The sequence below is a fragment of the Schistocerca americana genome, chromosome X (assembly GCF_021461395.2).
Source record: "Schistocerca americana isolate TAMUIC-IGC-003095 chromosome X, iqSchAmer2.1, whole genome shotgun sequence".
In the NCBI taxonomy this organism is placed as follows: domain Eukaryota; kingdom Metazoa; phylum Arthropoda; class Insecta; order Orthoptera; family Acrididae; genus Schistocerca; species Schistocerca americana.
The window spans coordinates 204,839,259-204,864,501 of record NC_060130.1 but is presented as its reverse complement, the minus strand read 5'-3'; the positions used below and the strand labels follow the sequence as shown (position 1 = coordinate 204,864,501).

Genomic DNA, 25,243 nt, shown 5'->3' with positions numbered 1-25,243 from the left:
CAATTTTGTATCTCTTAATAGTATCCTCCCCTATGTACTTAAACAGTGGGACAGGCTCCAGAGGTGCACCAGTAATAATGTAATTGGATATTATCATGTTCTTTCTCTTGGTTGAGTCAGAATTTACCAATACATAAAGACATTAGGTATAATTTCAGTAAGTAGGAATGACACCTAAGTCCTGAAAATCATCAAACACTGCTTTACTTTGGGCAACAATATTACTATTTAATCTCAATGCATGGGAATACCTACACGAGTAATTGAAAAATTTCAATATTACTGTTCTGATGTAAACACTGTTTGATCAAAACTATCCTAACACCTATTAGTGGATATTAATATGGAGTGTGTCCACCTTATGATGGCTTCAATTCTGCAAGGCATGCTTTCAATGAAGTGTGTACTTGTGGAGGAGTGGCTACCCATTCTTCCTCAAGAGCCAAAAGCAGAGAAGGTAGTATTGTTGGATGCTGAGTCTGGAGCAATGTCAACTTTCTAATTCATTGTAAATATTTTTTTGGGTTCTGGTTGGGCCTCCGTATGGCCAGTCCATTCAGGAATGTTATTGTCCACAAACTACTGCCTCACAGATACCACTTTGACAGGGTGCATTGTTATGCTGATACAAAAAATTGTCTCCAAACTGTTTCTCTACTATATGTAGCACACAATGCTGTAAAATGTTAATCATTCCTCATTTAGTGTTGCCTTAAGTGCAATAAGTAGACCACATCCTCACCACAAAACCATCTTCATTCTTTGCTGTTGGCACTGCACATGATGCAGGGCAGTATACTCCCAGACTCCTTTAATACTGGTGGTCTGCCTCTCGTTACATATAGTGGTCAATTCCACTTTGAGGGGTGTCTGGATTTTTTGATCAGGTAGTGAAAATGGGACCTATATGACAAGTAAAGGAAAAATTCATAACACAATTTGTAATATTATCCCAGTTTTCACAGTTACAGGGATGTGTTCAGTAATTAAGGATACTATGACTTTTTATAGTTTTGTCTGTGTGTACATTCTGAATTACTTCATTAGTTGCAGATTGGTTTTTAATATCATTGTAGTCAGTGCACTACATATGAAAGAAACTGCCATATATAAAATAGCAGACAACTTGAAACACCAATGTCATATCACACTTAAGATGCAGGTAGCTGGGAATTCTTACTTTTCTTTTATTTCTGCCTTCCCTCCAACAACAATCCTTAGAATTTAATTAAATTAAATATGTGTAATACTCTACAAATAGGCTCTAAGGAGGCAATAGAAACTTTGTGGAACAAAAACTGTGTACTATGTACCGTCTAAAACAACTTGAGAATCAATGTCACAATAGTAAACGGAGCTTTTGTAAATGGAATTTCAGAAGTCGATTATTAGAAAAATGTTTGGCAGCTTTCTTTATATATTCATAACTGGTAATAAGAACACCACACCATGCACTTGACTATGTCACTACTTTTTGTGCATTGTGTTGATGTCTCTTAGAAATAAACTTCCACTTTTATTTCCCACAGCATTACTGGCTATTATTGTATGCAATTCACTGGAAACATCTGAAAACTCATAAATTTGCAGACAAAAATTAATAGGTTGCATTTAGAATTAAGTTCTGCAAGGAAAGAGAGATAAGGGGAAGGGAAAGAACGATTAAAGATGTCCCTAGCTTATTGAAAGAATTACCATAAACCTCTGCTAACAAAACCTAAATTAGTGTCATAGAAATCTTCCCATGCAATACCAGTGGTTCCAAATTGAAGGGTTGGGAATCTTCTTAAACATGTACATTCTTCTGCCACCTATAATAGCTGAAGCATTGTTAATTCCAAGTGCTATTGTTTCCCTCCACTTGTGCATACTTCACAGTATTTAGTCACCACCCTACACAGTGCAGGCCTCCTCAGTTTACTCATACACCTCTTATTCCCTTCTCTCCTTCTTTCTTGCCCCCTTTTCTCCTCTTTTTTTCACGCACTTTCCCTTCTGTTTCATCCCAGAGTATTTCTCCTTGCATTTCTTTCCCCACCATCAAACTCTCACCTTTTCCTTTATCTCTAATCTGTGCCATTTTGTACAATCGCTCATCTTACTGTCGACACTTTCTAAAGGACAGTTTACTTTTATTCTTGAGTTTTCGTCTCTCTTCTTGTCTGGCATATACTATTTTCTGCTATCAGTGCTGCTTTTAGGGTGATTCTATTGTTATGCTTTTCCTCTTTAACCATATACTTCACAGGATGGTCACTTATATGGCTGTAAGTTTATAATCATTTCTTGTTGTAATTTTTCCCTTTTTTCATAATTTTTCATTTTTCTGGTGTATATGACATACAAAAAGTACCTGGGCAAACTGATTGATCATCAAGCGTAATGTACTGTGTACAATATTGTCAGAAGATGAAATTGTCACCTTCAAACCAATTGATAGGCTTGTGGTAGGAGGCAGGAGTTTTCTCCTTTTATACCTGAAGGTATCCATCCACTACTTACGTGAATTGCAGTGAGGCATAAATATTCTGTTTTGAGGTAAATATTCTGTGCATAGTTTCTGCTGCTGTGTCCGGCACCAGCAACATTCCTTTTTATGTACATCTCATTGTTCAGCCTTTGCAGTTTTGATCATCAAATTCTGGTCCTAACCTTTGGTGTTAAATATGCAGATGGAAGTCATGATTCCTGATCTCTTTGTGGTAGTACTCGTATAGGTAGTTAGTAAGATTGTGGGTGATTTCAATTTCATTTGATTCTGGTATGCATAAATCCCAGGCGTTGAAGGTCTCTTAGGAATAAGTCTCCACTCTTGCATCCAACAGCATTAATTTTTATTTTATGCAGATCCCTTGACTTCTCTTAAAGTTGTAAAGCTACGGACATAAATTAACAGGTCGCCTTTGCAATTAAGTTAAATTGTTGCAACGTTTCATTGTGTTTCATGCCCATCATTTTCAGGTTAAGTGACAGGATGCTGTGTTCTGTTTATACAGGGCTATTACAAATGATTGAAGCGATTTCATAAATTCACTGTAGCTCCATTCATTGACATATGGTCACGACACACTACATATACGTAGAAAAACTCATAAAGTTTTGTACGGCTGAAGCCGCACTTCAGGTTTCTGCCGCCAGAGCGCTCGAGAGCGCAGTGAGACAAAATGGCGACAGGAACCGAGAAAGCGTATGTCGTGCTTGAAATGCACTCACATCAGTCAGTCATAACAGTGCAACGACACTTCAGGACGAAGTTCAACAAAGATCCACCAACTGCTAACTCCATTCAGCGATGGTATGCGCAGTTTAAAGCTTCTGGATGCCTCTGTAAGGGGAAAACAGATGGATCGGTCGTGGTGGAGATCATGATCAGCAATTCATGTCATGGCCTCCACGCTCTCCCGACTTAACCCCATGCGATTTCTTTCTGTGGGGTTATGTGAAAGATTGTGTTTAAACCTCCTCTACCAAGAAACGTCCCAGAACTGCGAGCTCGCTTCAACGATGCTTTAGAATTCATTGATGGGGACATGCTGCGCCGAGTGTGGGAGGAACTTGATTATCGGGTTGATGTCTGCCGAATCACTAAAGGGGAACATATCGAACATTTGTGAATGCCTAAAAAACTTTCTGAGTTTTTGTATGTGTGTGCAAAGCATTGTGAAAATATCTCAAATAATAAAGTTATTGTAGAGCTGTGAAATCGCTTCAATCATTTGTAATAACCCTGTATATGTATATCTGCTGGACTGCTAATCTCTTTCGTAGATTGGTCAATCGCGTGCCTTTGGAAGCGGTATCATTTTGGTGGTGGGGGATGTGGCAAGGCCTCAGTGAAAGTGTCAAGTCCCTGTGTCTGTCATTCTTCATGTCATATTTTCATAATTACGGAATTCCATGCTGTGGTGAGTTGACTTGCTATCTCGGTTTATTAGGTTGTTGTGCAGACGTATTTCTACCACGTCTTTGATAAGTCCCAGAACCCACTGGCACAGCATAGCTTGTTCATTTGTTCAAAATCCAATGTGGGTTCCTCATTGATGCTCTGCTCTGCCACCCCAGGCTTGTCTGTCTGCCCTAGTTGAATGTTTCTGATGTTTTCCGTATGGCACTGTGAGATGCGTCGCTGTGTTTGTCCAACGTACTGCGTCTTATTCGCACTCAATTCTGTAAATGCTTGGCATGTGCGGTTCTAGCTGATCTTTGGTTGAGTCAAGCATGTCCTTAATTCTCCACATTGCATGGAAAACAGTCTTTGTTTGAAGTTTCTTCATTATTTTTACGATCGTGGCTGTTGGTGGCCTTGTATATGGCAGAAATGTCATACATTTGGCTTCTTCTACTACTACTACTTCTACTACTACTATGTTTGCTCTCCCTCCTCTTACCTGCATTTAAGGTGTCGTCATTCATGCAGAAGTTTCCCGCAGATACTGTAACTAATTCGGCAAGCTCTTCCTGTCGCAGATGTACCTGGCTCTATGAACTGAGGAGTTTATTTCCGATTGGTGCTGTGCTTAATCATGGCAGCTCCATGCATAAGGTAACTGGGGTGCCACTGGAAGATTCCTTAGCTCTAACTCAAGGGACCCTTCACTGAGGAAACAAACTCTTTAGACATTTACTAACCACCACTTATTTCAAATGTGTTGGGAAGCTTTATGTGTAAATAGATTAATTGACAATAGTGCCCCTCAGCTCTGGGTATGGCTAATCTATAAATGGAGCACTTTAAAGATGTAGCATTGAATACTGCCTGCCTAAACCCGAATGTCTTTTACAGACAAGATGACAATGTGTTTGTGGGGTGGCCACATGACAGAGAAAACGTATAGATTTCTTAAGTTGTCCCAGTGGCATTCATGTTAGTATAAAGTTCACCATGAAGATACAAGAGTGTGGAAGGCTACCCTTCTTGGATATTTTAATGAAAAGAAGTCTGGATCACATGTTGGGACACTTGGTCTACAGAATGATGATACACATGGACCTTTACCTGAATACTCATTGTTGCCACCATCCAGAGTGACACAACTTGGTATTAACCACCACAGTACATAGAGCCAGGTACAATTGTGACAGGAAGAGCTTGCTGAATGAGTTAAAGCATCTGTCGGAAACCTTCTCTGATAGTGGTTACAGAGAGATGCGAATAAGATGCGCCTTAAAGGGAGACCCATAATGCAGAGCTGCTGACAGCCAAGATCATGTGAATAATGGAGAAACATGAAATAAAATTTTCCATACAATGAAGAAAAATTGAGGACATGCTTGGTTCCACAAGAGACTGCAAGCACCAGGCATTTACAGTACTGAGTGTGGGATTCTGCAATTATGAAAATGACAGGGATTATCAGTTCAGATGCCAGCGGCGTCCACAGACAGAATGGACAGACACTGGGTTCAATGCCCACATATCGGTGCACTGCGCTCCCCCTCCATTGGTGTGGTACCCAGTTGTGGAGGTGAATGACTGGCCTGCCCACAGAAGAGGTCAGCGGTCAAGTGGCTACACAGAACACAGCACCTGGGCACTTTTCCTGGAGATGATGGGTACAAAACTCATTGAAACGTTGTGAAAAGATGAAGCTACCGCTTGTCTGATCACCTAAGATGATTTTTTATCACTAGAATACACCGAGAAAGCTTGTAATCACATATTCATGTATACTACATTACAGTGTCATGCAGATCTTCCCATGCAATACCAGGGACTCCAAATTGAAGGGGTGTGGTATTATTGGTAATCAGTTGGGTTAAAATCCATGTAGTTTCATTCTGTTTCCTTTAATATTTAAATAATATTTAATTTTATGATATCTGTGATTATCATAAGCATTGAAATTTCCTGACAACTGTTTGGCTATAACTTGAGCCTAGACCTTTTCATTTCACGGGCAGTGCTTTTTGCAACTTTGAGAAGTATGAAGTAAAGGATAAAAGTACTGTCAAATTGAAACTTTGAGATTGGTGATCCTTCATTGATTCTATGGATTTGGAAGTTAAATGAATTTCCTTGAATAATGATTTTAGGCCAGAAAGAAAAAAAATTTCCTCTGTTCAGAGAATGACTGTCCTCTTTATGTGCTGCACGTACCAGCATATTCATCGTACTCTTGTGAGTGTCTTTTCACGAAGTTTTGCAGTTGGTTAACGCCATATCAGTTAATCAGGAAACACAATTTTGTATCACATGAGTTTAGACAATTTTACCAACATAATGGAATCCGATACCTGATTACCACCTTGTTCTATCGAGTTTTTACTGACGACATATGAAGATACCTTGAACAGCTTCCCCACAAGTTATAAATCTGCTCCCACTTATAAGTTCAGCCAGGCAGAGCTGCTGCCCATATACATGTGCAGCACGCTGCTCAATCTCTTCTTGCCGCTCAGTGAGCTCGAGAGTCCATGAAAGAGCCCATACTATCCTGCATCCGTGCACATCTGGGCTTGATTTTGGCCACTCCCAGGCTAGACCCGAGGTATCTACATCAACATACATTGTGTCAGCCACTGTATGGTGCATGGCATAGGATACCCTGTACCACTACTAGGTATTTCCTTTCGTGTTCCAATTGCAAATAGTCAACTGTTGTCTCTATCTCAAACACAGTCAGCATACCCTCCCCTGCAGAGACAACAAAGCTGCACCGCAGAACCCAAAGATTCACTGGGAGGTTCATTGAAAGTGCTGGAACCCTGCTAAGATTTGAATCTTTGGTTGGGATTCCATTCCGGCCCTATGTGACGATGAAATGGAGGACTCCATCACTTGCTGACTTTGCTAGGCTAATTCGCTATATACCTGTGCCCCTTCCCCCTCCCACCTCCTCCATCTATCAAGACCTCGCTGATTGGATGTCCTCTACGTTGTAGATAATGGAAAATGCTATGATTACAAAATCTGTTTTTCTTCCGCATGACTCCTACATAAGTAGATAATTCAGTTTGTCACACAGGCCTGTTTTGCTTGTTTAGATGTGCTGTCAAAGTGTTGTTTTGTCAGTAAAACAGATTTACTATTGACTTGTATGACTTTTTGCTGTGAATATAATAATGTTGATGTATATAACACAGTTCACCCATAAATTAGAATAGCAATACATTAGTAACTATGTCATAGGGAATGTTATTCTGAAAGTTCTACAGCACAAGCAGCAGCAGAGGCTACAAAATCAGCAGGTGATACTACAGCATCAGCATCATCAACAGCTATTCCTCCTCCTGAGCAAGCAGTGACTGCCGCCATGCGACGACCACCGACCTGGTTAACAACGTTAGACAGCAGCTATGCATACTGGAATAGGCACATGGTCCGTCCGTACCATCAGAATGAGGCGAAATTCACCACGGACACAAATAATGCCACAAGTACCTCCAGACACAAGATGAGCCCGAAGCACTACAAATCCCCAGAAAATTCCTCCAACAACAAACCTCCAGCACCCAGCCCGGAAGAGCTAATCATCCAGTTGCGACATTAGTATTACCAACAGGTAGCTCTTTCGAGTCGAGTGCTGGAGGTCCACGTCGGAGGAAGAATCCTGCAAGGGACTGCCACACTTCAAGCCAACATCACCCAAAGCAGAGGCAATGTAGGCTTTAAGTTATTTAAAGTTGTGACTGTGTAATACTAACTGGTGTGCAACTGGAACTAGTTCAGACCATACTGAGGACAGCATGCATCCTCAGCAATACTGACTCAGGTCCCTGGCAACCAAATCTATTACTCAATCACTTTCTGTCCAATCAACAGGTATGGGTTCCAGTCCCCTCCCCTGCCCTTGCATCTCTGTCCATGTCACAGTTATGAGCAGTGATCTGATCACTGCTCATAACTGTGACAGTCCTTGCGCAACGCAAGTGGGTGCCAATGGAGGTGGAACACATACCTCCAATATTGTACCCAACACATGTAACTATTTAAGCAAATATCAGTCAGTAATCATCAGTTCAGTCGACTAACTTCGACTTCTGCTATGCTATAAGGCAGCTTATCCTGATACAGAAGTGTTGTTTGACCTTTTGGTGGGTTTCCAGTGTCACCCTCCTATAGTGAATATCAGACCATAAGACAGCAAATTTTCTGGCATATGTGCAGATTAAAGGGGGAAGCAGTTCTCTGTCCCAGCTAAAATATATCAAGGAGTGTTTTATACAATACACTAAGGTTCAGGCTCACAGGCATTCTAGCTGAGTGGCTTGCAGAGCTCACTGTTGGTAACTGAAATGGGCAGACCCACTGGTGTGGTAGGTGACAGAATTACAGCTGCACAGGAATAAGTCTTCATTTTGCTGTCCTTATGGAGCTGTCAATAATACATACTTGTCAGTGGATAACAACTCTGATGTTCATACTGATTTTGTTTAGGTTACATTTTGAACTGGTTTGGCTTAGCACAAGATGACTTTTGCTTTGTGGGTGGGGGTGGATGGCTTCCAAAGTGGACACACACACGTGGCAAGCTCTTTCAGTTCAGTGCCATTCAGCACTTGGGCTACATCACAGCTATGTTGCACTTAACAGTGATTCTGATTCCAGGTTTTATGTTTGCAACTTAAGACAGTATAGTCCTGTAGATGCACTCTTTTCACCTGTAACTGTAAGTATGAATGATATTTCTGTCCATCCAGTGACAGTAAAAAGAGGGCCTAGTGTTTGGACATATGGCAATGGATGCTTGATTGGTTCAAATGGAGCAGGACAAAATTTACATTCACTGTTTTAACTGATGAAGACAGTCATATGAAATCCTCTTCAGTGGTGAGGCTCACCCAATAAAAGTAAATAGAATGACAACTTTCCTTGCTACAGCCACATTCCAGAACTATAGGACAGTAGCCAGATAGGTATGCTGGAATATGCATTCATATATATATATATATATATATATATATATATATATATATATATATATATATATATATATATATAATTTTTTTTTTAAGAATGCGAGTAAAATTTAGGTGGGAAAGGTGGGTCTGCCCAGGTCTTCGTTTCATCAAAACAGCACAACAGGGTGGCCAAAACTGACATGGATATGCTTTTGCATTCACTTTAGAGCATAAATTTAACTGTAACATTTTTCTTTTCGAAAGCAATGAAAAATATCTTCACACGAAGGCTGTCTGCCAAAGAATATTTTTACAAATTTTCCAAGAACTGGCTTCATAAATTTGAGAGAAGACACTTGGGCATACAATTTAAAGGTGACCTAAGGGTTAAAAAAGACAGAAATATGCATTAATTCTCCAAAAAATTCAGTGACCTTTATATTTATTTATTTATTTATTAAGAAATACTGTAGTATTAAGTTGCAACCATGTAAGTAAAATGCTTTACCAAATTTTTGATGTATAACTTAAACAAGGAATAGTTCCTGAAAGGCTTAAGTATGTGATTGTGAAATGGTGTTAACTATTAGCCAACCTCACTACTCTGTTTTCTAAGGTTGTAGAGAAACTAATGCACCTTAGTGACCATAATTAATATCAGCAAAAGTTAGTGGCTTTCAGACAGGGTTATCAACAGATGACTAAATATTTGCATTTGCTGCTAGTGTTTTGAATTCCATCAATAAAAAATTGAAGATTGTTTTTCTGACTCACATTTGATTGTCAGTGACAAAATACTTTCTACACAAAGCTAAGTACCTAGGTGTAAGTGGTACAGCAGGAAAGTGACTTAAATTGTACCTTTCTAGCAGAAAGCAGAAAGTCTCATTGGATTGTGCAGAATGTGTTTCAGTATCATCAGAATGTGATTCCATCACTTGTGGTATGTCTTAGTGCAGTTCTGGATCCTATGCCTTTTATTAATGATCTACCTCTGAATACAGAAAATTGTGAATTTACCATCTTTGCTGATAACACAATAGTACTTAAAACTCATTAGCCAAACTAAAGGTGTCAGGCAATAAAGCAATTAAGGATTTTTGTGAACTGGTTTAACATAAATGTCTTTCTGTTATATACACTGCATGACAAAAAAAGTGAACATCCAGAACAGGAAGAGGAAACAAAATGAAATGTCACAGGTTGAGAAGGTATGTGATGTTATTTCAGTGATTACAAAAGCAGTATGAGCCCACTTACCAGTATGATGTTGCGCCCTTTCTGACCTGAATACATTCAGATTTATTTGGGAATGGCATCATAAAGCCGTTGTATCCCCTCCAGAGGTAAGCTGGCCCACAAGTGATGTAACTTGTCCATGACATCCTGGATACTGGTGATGGGATGGAGGTTATATGTGAGTTGGTCGATCATGTTCAATCAGGGACATATCTGAACATTTTGCAGGCCAAATCTTGCATTGTCCTGCTAAAAAATGGCACCATGATACTATCACATGAGAGGTAACATGTGGGGACATATGAAGTCTGTGACATAAAATTGTGCCATCGTAGTTACCTGAACCAACTGTGACCTGCAGTCGTACTCGATGGTGCCCCCATACCGATGGTGCCACGAGTAATGCCACTGTGCCTTGCCAAAACATTGGAACATCTGTTCTTTACAGTAGTTACTCAGCATCGGACTCTGTTCACACCCCTTATATACCCTACCAGACGTGGTAACAGTATTGATCATGAACATTAATGCTCTCTGGTTGACATTCTACCTGCCACAAAGAATTACAACCCAGATCCATACTACTAAACAGAGTATTCAGAAATTCCTGGTACAGACTTCTAGGACTTGTGAAGGCAAGTGAGTAGACAATATTTTGAACTGGAACCCATGTCCAGAAACGTACCATTTTCATACTACCACCATTTGAAAACTTATTGGTAATGCGACCACTTTTACAAGTAATTGACTAGGCATGACCCAGTGCATCACTTGGTTCACAGTTCCACTCATTAATAGCCTCAGAAATTGCTCATGTACTCATTAACTGGGTTGTCTTAAAAGTGATGCAGTAACACCTCTTCAAAGTCCAAAGTCGGGTGTGCGGCATCTTTTTGGAGCACCAGTCATGCTTTCTGACAGGGAAGGTGCCCTTTCTCGAAGCTGTTTCATAATTGTGGACTTGGACATTGTGGAGAACGATCTCGATACCGATAGTGAGCAGCTCTTCCATTACTGTGAGCTTTGTCGTGCGGAAGGATCATGTCGTATTCTGCAACCATGTTGCTGTAACATTCAGACATGTGAATGAGGCTCGAACCAAGTGAACGAGTTAGGGTAGACATCAAATGATATCTGATCCAGCGTAACCAATCTCCATCATGACTATCCTGTTGTATACCTACCTAGCAAACACGTTTTCAAACAGCTTTAGCACGGAACCAGTTTATTTCAAATATTCATGACACTCGACTAAGCCTCCAGACATATGCTATACAGAGGGATCCAAAACAATGTATCCACTGTTTAAAAGTCCATAACTGGCAAACTAATTGACGGAGTTGTCTCACTTTTGCTAATGTAATACTTTGTAGTTTCGGCAATCGCCACACAAGCGTTGTATTGTGTTTTGTTTTGTCAGATGACAGTCGCCAGATAGTCAGTGTTTAGTTCTTAGTTGCACCTAGTTACTCAAGTAAACATGGCTGGCACAAGGCTTACATTCGATGAAAGGAAGTCAGTGTTTGGTGAATTTTGAAGACAGGAAAGTGGAAGTGCTACATCCCACAATTGTTACAAGCAATGAAAGAGGATGACCCAGATCGTAGAATGGAGTTCTGAGAGTGGTTTACTAACATGGTGCGCAATGATGAAGAGTTTGTAGAGATGATTGTGTGGTCTGATGAGGCACAGTTCAAACTCAATGGTACAGTAAATCGCAACGATTGCATCTACTGGGCCACCGAAAATCCGAACGTACACGTAGACAAATCCATGAATTTGCCAGGAGTAAATGTGTGGTGTGGATTGTCTTATTGGGGCTTGATTGGGCCATTCTTCTTTGACGACACAGTAACCGGTGAGGTGTACCTTCAGAAGCTTCAGACGTCCATTTTACCTGCCATCCGAGACTTGTATGCAGACAGAAGAGTTTACTTTCAACAAGATGGTGCCCCAGACCAATACCAAAATCGTGTTAGGGCGTATCGCGATGAAAATCTACCAGGAAGATGGGTAGGCCATAGAAGTGCTGTGGAGTATCCACCACATTCCCCAGACCTAACTCCTCTGGACTTTTACCTGTGGGGAACACTAAAGGACGTCGTTTATCGACAAAAGCCACGCACATTGGATGAACTTCAAGAATCCATTGTACATTAATGTGCAAATATCCAACTGAACACGTTGCAGTCAGTAGTTTGTGCTGCATTTCGGTGGCATCATTTGTGTGTGGATGTTAATGGTGACCATTTTGAACACCTACAGTGATATCTTTAAGTTGGACTTTAAGCTATACTTTCACCAAAAACGAGACAACTCCGTCAATTAGTTTACAAGTTTTGGACTTTTAAATAGTTTGTACATTTTTTTGGACCCCTCTGTATATTTTTTGAAACAACAGTGTATAGATTTTGTGTTAAAATGATCCGTGATTAAGAAAATGCTGTGGTGTGGTGTGAAAATGTATGGTTTAATTTTCTTTCTTGCAGCCAGTTTTTAAAGATAGCAGGCCACTTAAGCAATTAGACAAAATTTCTCCCATGTATAGTCTTTATCTATGCTTTTAAAAAAATTTTAGGCACAAAAAAGTAAGGTTTTTCTTCCTTACGGTCAGTTGCAACAGATAGAGGAGAGTTGTATTTACACCTTATTGGCTTATGATTAGAATGCTGCTACGGAATGTGAATCAAATGAAACTTTGAAGTCCCACCCATCAAAAGATTAAAACCATGCAACATACTGTGTGTGAAGCTAGTATTGTCATAGATCCAGCAGCTGGAGAGGTCTCTCATACCCTGTATACCAACCAATTCACCCACTCATTTTAAGTGACTTCGGTTCCCAATCAAGGTTTTGTTTACAATAACAATAAACAAGACTCGTGGTCAGAGAAGGGGGGGGGGGGGCGGAGGAAATGAACAGAGGGCTAAGGAGGAAATGGGCAGAGGGGGGGGGCGGGGGGAGGGAGAGGGGGGGGGGAGATGAAATGGACAGAGGGGGGGGGGGGGGGGTAGCGGGATATTGAGCCATATATTCAATTCCCATGCATATTTAGCAATTGCATTGCCAGGTTCATTAGTTGTTTACATAATATCTGCGAGCCAAGTGGTGTTTGGTTTTGGACAACAGCCAAACACAAAGAAATGTGTGTGTGTGGGGGGGGGGGAGGGGGAGGAGAACTGAGTGATCTGCAGACAACTAGGACGAATACTTCAAAACACTTGCGTGGACACGCTGATAGCTAACTATACTGGTCAGATCCCATGTTGGATCAGTGCAAGGGATTGTGTTCTGCAACTTGTCAATCATTGTTTGCACTTATTGAAATGTGTATGCTCGTAAATCAACTTATGATGGTTATTTTTTACACCATAGAGCACATGGAATTACCCTTTTTTGAAATTGGCCACTGGTTAGAAAATTGCTATGTGCACAGAAATGAGTCGTAAGAATTGATTGTAGTCCACCCTTGAACCATGCATAGAGGTATTTTAAAGGAACTTGAAATCCTCATATCTAGTGCACAATATATATTATCACTGATGCATTTCATACTTGAATGAAAAGTAGAGCTCCACGGTTTGGAAAGTCAGTAAAATGGCGGAGAGTGCAGTGTGCTGACCACATGCCTATCTGTATTGTATCTGCATGACACCATGAGGCAGAGGATGACACACCAGCTGATGGACATCCATTGGGCCTTCACAGCCTAGACAAGGAACTTGTTTGCTGTGTTTCATAAGGGGAAAACAGGCCCCTTTATAAACCCAATAATCTACTAGGAGAAAAGAATACGTGATGAGTATGCAAACCTGAATATTGCTCAAAGGGGATTCATAATACCATAGCATGAAAGAACAACTTATAAAACTCACTTGTTCCGTATCGTGTGATAAATTCATAACATAGGTCACTAGAATAATAAATAAATTAAAAAATAAGTAAGTAAATAAATAAATGTGAGGATATATTTGTGAGTGCTTCCACTTTATAATTGCAAACTGTGTTTTTCAAAGTATGTTGGTAGTAATTACTCGCATTATAATTGCAGTTTTTGCTGTTTTGTGCTTATTTGTGTACTCTTTAATGAATTCAGTTATGTGTTTCCTTATTTCCTTCTTATTCCAATGCTAATGTGACTTACTTCATAGAATTTGCAGAGGACATATCTCCATATGCCACATTTCATGTGCCAAACCAGCCATCTTCTCCAGCACATATACAGACATTTGTATACCATGATCATCACTTAGCAGCAATGGAAACAATGAAACTTAAAAGCGTAAGTTAATGACTATTTTGCTGTGAAACATCATTAAGGCATACCTATTAATTAATATAAAACTACAGCCATCTTTGTAACAGTATGTATAGTGCTCTGTATCTACCTACCTACCAACCCCCAACCCCCCCTCGCTCTCTCTCTGTAACTTTGAACACAGCTTGCATGTTATATTCTTCAACTTTTTCTTGGAGATATTGTTCAGATTCTGCTGCAGTAATGACAGAATTTCTTATAGTATCAAAAGATGCTCAAATAAGTCTGTTGGTAGAATGTTAACATACAATCACAGGCTTACATTTTTTGCTTGTTTTAATAAAATGTATAAAGTATTTGACTCATTGAAATCCATCTTGTGTGTACTGACAAAGTATTTTAATTGTGAGGAAAACATTTTGATGAGATGTATCTTCCAAATTGCTTGAGAAACAAACGTTTACTGGATTACATCATGGAGAATGTCGCACTCAGTACATTAGTAGATGTCAATGATGACAAGAAGCTATAGTACTCCAAATATCAGTATATCAGTTAATATTCTTGTCACCAACATAAAATTTACCTTACTGTACATTCCATTAAGGAGAATCTTCAGAAACTTAAATAAGTCCAGATATAGCTTAAAATAATGAAAGTGAAGTAATTGGTAAAGATTTAATCTATGCACTGAAGTAACAGCAAACTATAACTATACTGTCTAATATAATTTATGATTGCAACATAACTAAAATATTAAAAAACAAAGAACCTTGTGCAAATGGCCATGTCCGTATATATACTGCTCACATATGACGTTACTATTTGCATAAGGTGCTGTAGGTTTCCAAATATTTTAGTTATGACAAACCTTTTATAATGTGCTTTTTTTTTATCCACATGACAACTTGGCATGAGGTCCAACTTAAAGTGAATGTGTTTCATAACAAAGACTTTTTGAGACCTGAAGATGACAGCAAAGTCTGTCAAAACTCATTGTTTTAAATAAAGTAATATTTATGTGATCTTGGCTGTAGAAACTATGTAACAAGTAAAACAAATAATTCCTTCTGTTTCCTCAAAATGAGAAAATGCTATAAAAGATGCTTAAATTTTTGTCCAAGATTCTCTCTCAATGGATGAATGGCCCAGTGATTGTGATTATATAAAGTGTATAGTCTGAATTATATGTGAATTAAGTTAATTTGTAACAGATCATTTTTAAAGGTTTTCTTTTCATAGTAGTGTCTTATATTTTCCTTTATAAACAACCTGATTAAGTTTTATCTTTCAGTCAAATCCACAAGATGACTACACAAAACTTAGAGGGAGTCAAAAAAGTAAATGCGCACGATCAGAAAGTTCTGATTATTCAAGTTCAACAGCACACAGGTCTGATGCAGGGCCAGTTGCCATTCCCATCCACACAAGCACTAGAAATGACATAGACGGTCTGTCATTACAAAGTAAGTATATTATACAGTGTACTCTAAATTACTTGCCAGTGTTCTGTTACAGGTGCAATTGCCCAGTATGTAAAGTAGAACTTGACCATTTGTACTGAAATAAGTATTTATTTCATCTGAACAGTCTTTGTAGAAATCATCATGTATTTTCTTTGCTTCACTGTCATCTACATATCTGTAGAAATAAACAGCCTGCTCCAGGGTCTCAAACAAATTCACAAAACAAATTATCCACAACTTCGTATTTCATTTGTTCATAAGTCTCATAGAAACAGAATTCAGGGTGATGTTAAAACTAGCTCACACACTTATAATCTATCTTTCAGTCCAATGTGGATGAGTTTCATCTAGTACTCTAGTGAAATGAGGCACTGGCTCAAACCTGACTTCTCTGATTTTGCAGAAATTACACAAAATGTTGAAAATTTTGAGATTTGGTAGTAGTTTCCTCATGGCTTGGCTAAGCAAAGTTTCCTGGTTTTATCACTCCAGTGCTGCTGGGAGTAGGTCATATTATTTGATTTTCTTTCTAAATTTTTGAGAGATTGTATAACCAAAGCACTCTTGCAATGAAGTTTTGCAGTTTCTTCATGATTTTGTGTTCAGATGAGAATATATTCAGTGGCTTTCCTTTTTCTGTGGTTCACTGTCCCCTTTCTTTTACCCTGAATGTAGCTTCATTGCTTGTAAATGTTTTGCTTGTTCTCACTGCAGGAACATGACAATCTCTCTTCCCTACTGAAAGGGTAACTACATTTTCATTGTCTCAAGACTCTTGTATAGCTGTTCTTTCTCTCTTCAGTATTACTCTTTACAATGATACAGGAACCCTACCAATTTTAGATTGTTTCCAAATGCAGTGAAATAAATCTTTGGGACTGTCAAGAAGCGAATCCACAATTAAATATAAATCACATAAATAATGTACTTGTGTGCTATCCCATCATTCAGAGTGTAATTATTTAGATTGACATTTCTTAGACACAAAACAATTTTATCATAAAAGAAAATAATTATTTTTTTGTTTCACCTTACTTTTTCCTTTTTAGAATATCTCAAATGGCAGATGGAGTGAATCTTTCAATCAGTGCATTTTGTAACTGGGATTTAGATTTCCCAAAAAGTTCATTTATGTGCATGAATTTTGTTTTGTGCTGGCAAGCCCAGTAGTTTGAAGTATATCTGCTGCCAGAAACCTAGACTTCCATAGTTTCTATAGCTGTGGTTGCATGAATGAGTATTTAATCCTTTCTTTCATGACTTGTCATTCCTGATGTGAGACTGTTGTGTTCTTGTGTAGTTCTTACTGAAATACATACATCCACCCAGTGCCTACAAATAATTTGCAATTTCTCACTGCCATACCACCTAAATGTTCTTGTAACATTGTAACAAGCAAATGCGTGTCTCAGGTTCATAATGGGCAGGATCTAATAAAATATTATGTTCTTCAGATATAAAGGTATAAATATGCCAGCAAAGTTCTTGCATTTGTTGCAACATAGTAAGCAGCAGATTGTGTCTCTGAAGTTCTAAACACAAATATCTGTGGCAATTCTATACTACTCTTAACAATTATCAATTCAATTTATTAATAACCAGACTGCGAATAAATTACATTTTACCTGGAAAATCAATGAGTTTAAGCTGTTTGTCCTCTGAATTATGGTCAGCTTTCCTTTTATGGAAGGAGACAGTGCAACACAAATTGATGAAAAATGCTGCAACATTACTGGTATTGAAAGGATGAAAAATTTAGAATGTTCGTAGTTTTCAGGCAAGAGTATAGTGGTTGTTCAGAGCATTTAATTTGATAACACCACCAGATTAGAGAGCATGCTTAAGTTTTAGTAATGAAGAACACTTTGTCACACAATTTCAATTTTTCATAAAGACTGTTTTCATTGCTTTCATTAATAATTTATTATTTTCTTGCCAGCCATTTTATATCAAGGAGGAGGAATAGGACCAGAGTCAAGCACATCCCCAGAACCATCTCCTCTGCCAGACAGGAGGAATGTCACTCGAAGACAAAGGCACAACGTCAGGTAAAATGTAAGCCCCATCCCATATCTCGACCATCCATCAGGTCCATGAAAATTTGTCATTACATGACAAATATTCCATATATGACAACTTTTTAGTGTTAATAATGAAAAAAGTGTTGGATAGTGTTTGATTGTGAGTAAAATTTCTTTTTTCCTTTGTGTAGGGGAAAAAAACTTGCATGTGCTCAGATTAAAGAAAAAGGTTTAATCTGATATACCATTCATCTAGCCTCCAAATTACATCATCACTTTCATTTTCATTATCAGGAAGAATGCCATTTTAAACTGGGTTTATTGAGAACATTTTATGAATGCTTCTTAGTAGCAGATAATAAATCATTGCTAATGAAATAATATACTGAAACCACAACATACATCATTTGCAGATTCTAATTGTTCCATGTAATGCAACTGTAATAAAGTATCAGATGTCGCTGATCAGTTTATTTGTCCTGTTTGCTTTGACAATTGACAACCAGAAAGTGACAATTATGTACTTGTAATCATGTGGATTACTTCGACAGTAGTACCATTAGTACCAAGGTCCCACTCTTTTGTAAGCAAAATGCAGTTTCCCAGAAATCTGCCAGTAAAGTTAACCCTATATTTTCTTAAAGTAAAATTTGTGTGATCATTTCACTACATCTTCCCATTCATTATTATTCCCTTGTATTTACATGATGTAACTGATACGTGTCAGTCATTAATTTCACAGTACAAAGCTAATATGTCTATACATTTCATGAAATGAACAACTTTTCAGTTAAGCTGTAGACAGAGTTACCACTGGTTAAGGCACAGAACTTGCAAAAGCAGGGTTAAATTCCCCATCTGGCCATCACAGTTAGGTTTCCTAAATTTTTTTAAAGGAAATAGTCCATGGATTGTTTTAAAGTGACATGGGTAATTTCTTTTCCTATCTTTGTTCTGTATGTTCGTGTCCTCCATCTCTAATGGCCTCATTATTGAAGATACACTCATCTCCAATCTTCCTTCATTCCTTTAGCAGTGAAACTTTGCTCCATGCAGATATTTGGTCAGATTGTATCTTGATATTACAGTAATCTTTATTAGATAATTCTTCCTCATATGTAACTGCATCAATAAAATTTGAGATTCTAACAGTATCTCCTGCACTGTCTGACAAAAAAATGAAACACCCAGAAGAGTAAGAGAAAACAATTTGAAACTTAATGGGTGAGAGGGTATGTTATGTTATTCCAGTTATTACAAAATTGAAAGAACTTGGCATTATGAGCAAACTTGCATTGCACTCCCTCTGGCCTGGAGGCGTGCACTAATTTGGTTGGGGAAGGCTGTCATAGTCATTGTAACATCTCGTGAGGCAAGCTAGCCCCCAAGTGCTGTAACGTGTCCTTTGTATCCTGGATATGGGTACTGGCACAGAGTTGGTCTGAGCTGGACCCACATATGTTCTATAGGGGACACATCTGAGGATCTTGTTGGCCACAGTAGTACCTCAACTTCAGAGTGAGTTCATGCACACACGCCCTGTTTTAACAAGCATTGTCCTGTTGAAAATGGCATCACAATACTGTAACATGACAGGTAACAACTAATGATGCAGGGTATCCATGACATACTGTTGTGCTGTCAGTTCCCTCAGCTACTACCAGCTGTGACCTGTAGTCATACACGATGGCTCCCCACACTGTGATGCCAGGTGTAACACTGCTATGCAACTGAATCATAGAAAGCCACAAAAAAAAAATTTGGGAGGCTAGCGTTCCAAAAGAGACAAAGAACTTATTTGCTCTATAATTCAAATTGTCGTATTAAAAAATCGAGAACCGGGTTATGTATTGAAATATACACAGCAGACAATCTGTTCTATGTACATCGATATGTGATATTACTGACTAAAATACTCCCCCCCCCCCCCCCTCTCTCTCTCTCTCTCTCTCTCTCTCTCTCTCTCTCTCTCTCTCTCTATCTCGCTCGCTCGCTCTCTGAAATGTACATACATGCCAAATGATCCTAATGAGGTTAATGAGATACAGTCATTAGCATTTCAGATAATTTGCAGCCTGTTTTTAAATTTCAATGCAGACTGTTCAATAAGAGCATGAAGCATCTGATATAAAAAAAAGCTACTGTTCAATCTAACAGCAAATTAAACACCAATTATGGCTGTCATTTAAAAGTACCCACTCATATGGTACACAATCCACATGTTAGTTCCTGTAACAGGAGTCTGAGAACACAGACAGAAGTCATACCGAGTGAGGTGGCGCAGTGGTTAGCACACTGGACTCGCATTCAGGATGATGACAGTTCAATCCCGCATCCGGCCATCCTGATTTAGGTTTTCTGTGATTCCCTAAATCCCTCCAGGCAAATGCTGGGATGCTTCCTTTGAAAGGACATGGCCGATTTCCTTCCCCATCCTTCCCTAATCCAATGAGACCAATGACCTTGCTGTCTAGTCTCCTCCCCCAAAACAACCGAACCCCAACCCAATAGAAGTCATGTATGAGACTGACAGTCTGACATACTAGCTTGCTTTTATGTGGATTCAGGACTTGTTGATTCACAACACAGGGAGTAGAATCATCCATCTCTACAGAAGTGATTTTGTGTGTGTGTGTGTGTGTGTGTGTGTGTGTGTGTGTGTCCCATGGCAGTATGAGAGGAACATTACTGCTCATATTACATACATGGGTCAGATGTCTAAGTACCTTCATAAAATGTGGATATGTAAAAGATATGTGACATGGGGAATGGCCACCAGAGTGCTGTATTGTTGTTCGTGTTTAGTGTTGTTACCAGTCCTGGTAGGGCATATAACAACTGTGAACCGATCCAGATGTTGAGTGATCACTGTGGACATGGAGACATTACATACTTGTGATAGTGTTATCAGCACCTAGCAGAGTTTGCGAAGGCCCTCATTGTGGGTCTCCATTTGACCAGGTGGTAAAATTGTCCAGTATCCAGATTTTTGGGGCATTTAGATGTGAGAGCACCCGAATGCATGGGAACATGAGGATAGGCATACTCGTCTTCAAGGTTCTGGTTGACCATGTCTGAACACCACAAGGGGAGATTGCTGTATAGTGCAACTGATTTCAGTGACATGCTGGACCCTCATAGGGCCCCTTTGTACATCAAATGTAACAGCAGCATTAGTCATCCAAGAAATAAAAACATAATGTCAAAATAAATGCTACCAAATACTCTTATGGTAATAAACAGTATGACAAATCACTTAAGCAAATAAAATTATTAGTTAGATGAATGAAACCCTCCATTAATCATAATTTATTCTGTTCAGTTACAAAAGTAACTGTAAATCCCAAATGGCTATGAAACAGGTCTGTTGCTTAATTAGAGTAGCCAGTTGTACATATTTAGTAAGTTAGTTAACCATTGAGTATGTAATAAAAATATAGTAAATTCCAAATGGCTACAAAACAACCCTGCAGCTTAGTGGGAGTAGCCAGTCGTATATTCTAAGTTCTTTAGTCAATGTCACAAACGTGTACAAAGTAAATCATACAGATAAAACGTGAAAAATGGCTCTTAAGTAACACTAAATGTAAAAATATGATCCCAACAAAAGAGTATGTAAAACGCTCTTAGAAGCTTTCCTCTTGCCATAACAAAAACACAATTATTCTCTGATAAAATTAAAGTGAAGCTTGCCGTTACTGTAAAATCAGATCTAAGACAAAACTGCTCCATGAAAACCATTAGAATACAATTGCTCAGAAATGACCAGTGATGCATTATCTATAAGAAAAATAGACTTGCATCATGACCTGAATCGTTGTTATCTAACTAAAAAAGATACCACTGGTACCTATATAACATGCACTTAATGCCAAGCCTAATGATGATGATGATTTATGTGGCAAATTCATTGTAACACACAAAAACAAATAATCTCTCCAGCTGCCTAGACATAGATGAATATTGTAAGAAAGCATGTAAATCTAATCACATCTTGATATCCGTAACTGGATGACACAATGACAATAATACACTAGTTCTGGTGGGTGAGGGAAATGAAATATCCTCATAGCACCTTTAGGTCACACATAATAAAACTAATCCAGCATTAGACTGCTAATGCAGCCAGCTAATACTTAAAATGAATATAACATTGTCTGGTACTAGTGAGGAGTGATACCTGTATTTGACAATGTATGAAAAATACACAGAAAGGAGACTAGTGTACCTATTCCTACCATCCTTCATATGCACTAAAATGAAAAAGTCTGTGGGCATGAAAACAGCATATAAGAGGACATGAATGTATGACGATATTACGCATGCCTCGTGCAGTTACCACACCACATACAGTAATGTAACATTTGTAGCTGTATCTTAGCTTGCTCTTACAAGTAACTAGAACAACTAACTTGGACATCCCTGCAACAATGTGTCAACAAATCTGTGGTATACACTGTCTCCTCACATTGCGACAGGACAACTTTGCAAAAACATGTTTACTCAGAACACACACACACACACACACACACACACACACACACACACACACACACACACACACACAATAACATACCACATATATGATATATGTAACTAGTGATAACTAGCCCAGTACATTAGGTTGTTGTCATGCCTTAAAGAACATGGTTATCTAATTTGTTCATATAATGTGGCAGTTATGAACATTTATGACAAACTTCAGATGTGTTTTCTCACAAGAAGCCATGTAATGTATAATGTGAATCAGATTTCTTCTCATATCAGCATCAACAACACTAAATGTTTAGTGGAAGATTTAACTGACAATAATGCATCAGCAGAACATAAATTCTGTTCATGTGCATTACATAACGCAAACATCATAGTACACTACTAGTATGTCAGTTTGTTGAAATCTGATCAATATATCATTCTTTATTTAGCTGTCTTTTGTGATTTGTTTCCATTTTTCTTTAGTTTAAGGTCTAGAAGAACGAGAGCTAAGTCTGTCCATAGAAGAAGTGAAGGATCAAGGGAGTCACATGTGGATCCTCCAACAAGTTTCTCTGATGGCCATGAACTGAGTGAAGCAGAGTGTGACATGGACACAATAAGACATTACAAATGGGCATATAAAGGCAGTTCAAGCAGGGATAACTCTCAACATGGACAGTCATATAACAATTTCACAATAGCTGTGTGACTGCCTTTGTATTCCTCAAATATTCTCACATCACAAACAGGAAATGAATTGTGATCAGTAATTCAACTTCTTTCAGCTGTATTAAATGAAGATGAAGTAGCTGACATTATGAAATCATTGTTTCAAAACTGAAATATGTTACTGATTTCAATAATTTGTCTAATATTTGAAGAGAGATGTACTCTAAAATTGTTACATGTAAATGTATGTTGGTGTTAACTGATAATAATTTTAATTATTGTTAGAATTATCATTCTTGTTTTCATTGTCGGTGTGATGTGTGGAACTCATGACTCATCCAACAGATTCAAAAAATGTTGCAGTGTCTTACTGTATTTATTGTCAATTGCTTCACGAGGAACAATGAGCTTTACCTCAATCCACAATTGTGATATATATTTTGACATATTCTCGTATTGTTTGGTGACTTTTTAAAGTGTAAAAACACACAATGAGTGAGATAAATTATTTTGTTGTTAAACAACTGTGTTAAATATTTTATTAATTTATTTCTATAGACTTGAACCATGAACAGTTGATACGTGAACATTCACATTGCATTGTGTCCTATTAAGGTATGTTTTCTATATGTGCTAGTGATAAGTGGACAAGGGAAAGACATGACTGTGCTGTTCAGTTTACTAGTGTATTTGATAATAAATACAAACAATAGTTGACATGGATGGAATTATACAAGAATTTGTAGGAATGGGTGCAAATTACAGGTAAAATAACATTGATATAACATGATACACATTAATACCTCAATATTCGGTCATATATTGGAATGACTCTTCCACGCTCAAGAAATGAACCAAAACTATTGCATATAATATTACTTTCAAAAATAATTTTCTCTACATATCAAAGTACTTTAACATGTCAGAAGAATATTATATACATTTTTATATGTATTAAAGGATTGTAATATATATACATATATAATTTGCCATTCAAAGCCTGTTTTAATATATTTTTACCAGTGTTGAAAATCAGCATTCTCACCAGCTGCAATGAAATTAATTTCGCCACACGCTTCGGCTACATAAAAATGCCCCAAATCGTGCAATATCTATGACGTGATAAATCCACATTTTTGTATTTATCTGATCACTTTGTCACCAGTTTTTGTGGTATCCTTTGCATCTATCAAAATATCACAATTACTGTAGGATTAAATTCAAATTTTATGCAATCTATTTTCGCAAATTGTAAACGGTTGCATTTTGTATAAGCTGTTTTAAGTGAAGAGAAATTTTGAAAGAGGAGACATTTTCTCCAGGTGACTGTAAAGAATGATACACAGCTCATTCATCTATCAATTTTGGTACAAAATCCATTTTCTGGTTTTTAGCACATCTAAAATACAACCAGTGTGCCAAAACATTTCACACCAACAGAGTTCATGCCTCTACATGAGATGACCAAATGGAACATTGATTCACTACTTCAACTTTCGAGAAAGGGCACATACATATGTTGTGACTCAGTGTACAAAAATGTGTGATGTCTTTTTCTGTAAACATGTGTTTAACAGTTTGGGTCTCTGTGGTCAACCTCCGGAGTCCTAAATAATAAGCTGTTAATAACTAAAAAGCTTTAATGCTCCTGTGTTTGAGTGTGCTTGAACTCCCATACTTAGGGTATATTTGGGAGCGCACAAGACAGTCTGAAGTTGTCACAAAGTAACTCTGCCACATCTACATTAGTTTTCAGGTTTGAAATCATCATGGCGTTCATTGAGGGTTTTACTTTGGTGAGCAAATATCTCAGCGATTTGATACTTTGTATAGTCTTACACTTGTTTTCGAGGAATGTGCACATATCCTTGAAAGTTAGAAACTATTAAAGCTCATGCTTGATTCAAATATCTTCCTTATTAATTGACTTTCTAGTAGCCCAACTTATGGCCACTGTAGGTGTAGTGAACAGGTGGGTTATTACAGTAAACTTCAGTTCACATCGATCTCGGAGGTGATTCACCATGTCAATCAAGAGCTGCAAAGTTCATATGATACTGCGGTAATAATGGGTGATTGTTATTTCATGTAACAAAGATCATCCTCTGAATGAAGTAGAGGATTTCACTGGTATATCACTCCATAGTGTCCTACCACCTTAATAGTAGTAACAGTCATTTTGGTCCACAGAAATGTTAGAATAATAGATGGTGTTTTTCAAATACCCTTGAGATAATTCTGTAGAAACAAGTGTAACGGCTACATTCTATTTC

General features: G+C 38.1%; 1 protein-coding gene across 1 annotated transcript in view; it reads left to right on the top strand.

Annotated features, from left to right (window-relative positions):
• The window catches only part of LOC124555920 (Down syndrome cell adhesion molecule-like protein Dscam2), a 397,942-nt gene extending 374,057 nt beyond the window's left edge, over positions 1-23,885 (top strand). The window contains exons 23-26 of the mRNA XM_047129975.1: positions 14,232-14,362; positions 15,633-15,804; positions 17,744-17,852; positions 22,785-23,885. Coding sequence (XP_046985931.1) covers positions 14,232-14,362; positions 15,633-15,804; positions 17,744-17,852; positions 22,785-23,010 — 638 coding nt within the window. The 3' untranslated portion in view covers positions 23,011-23,885. The remainder of the gene's footprint in view (positions 1-14,231; positions 14,363-15,632; positions 15,805-17,743; positions 17,853-22,784) is intronic.
• The last annotated feature ends 1,358 nt before the right edge of the window (positions 23,886-25,243 follow it).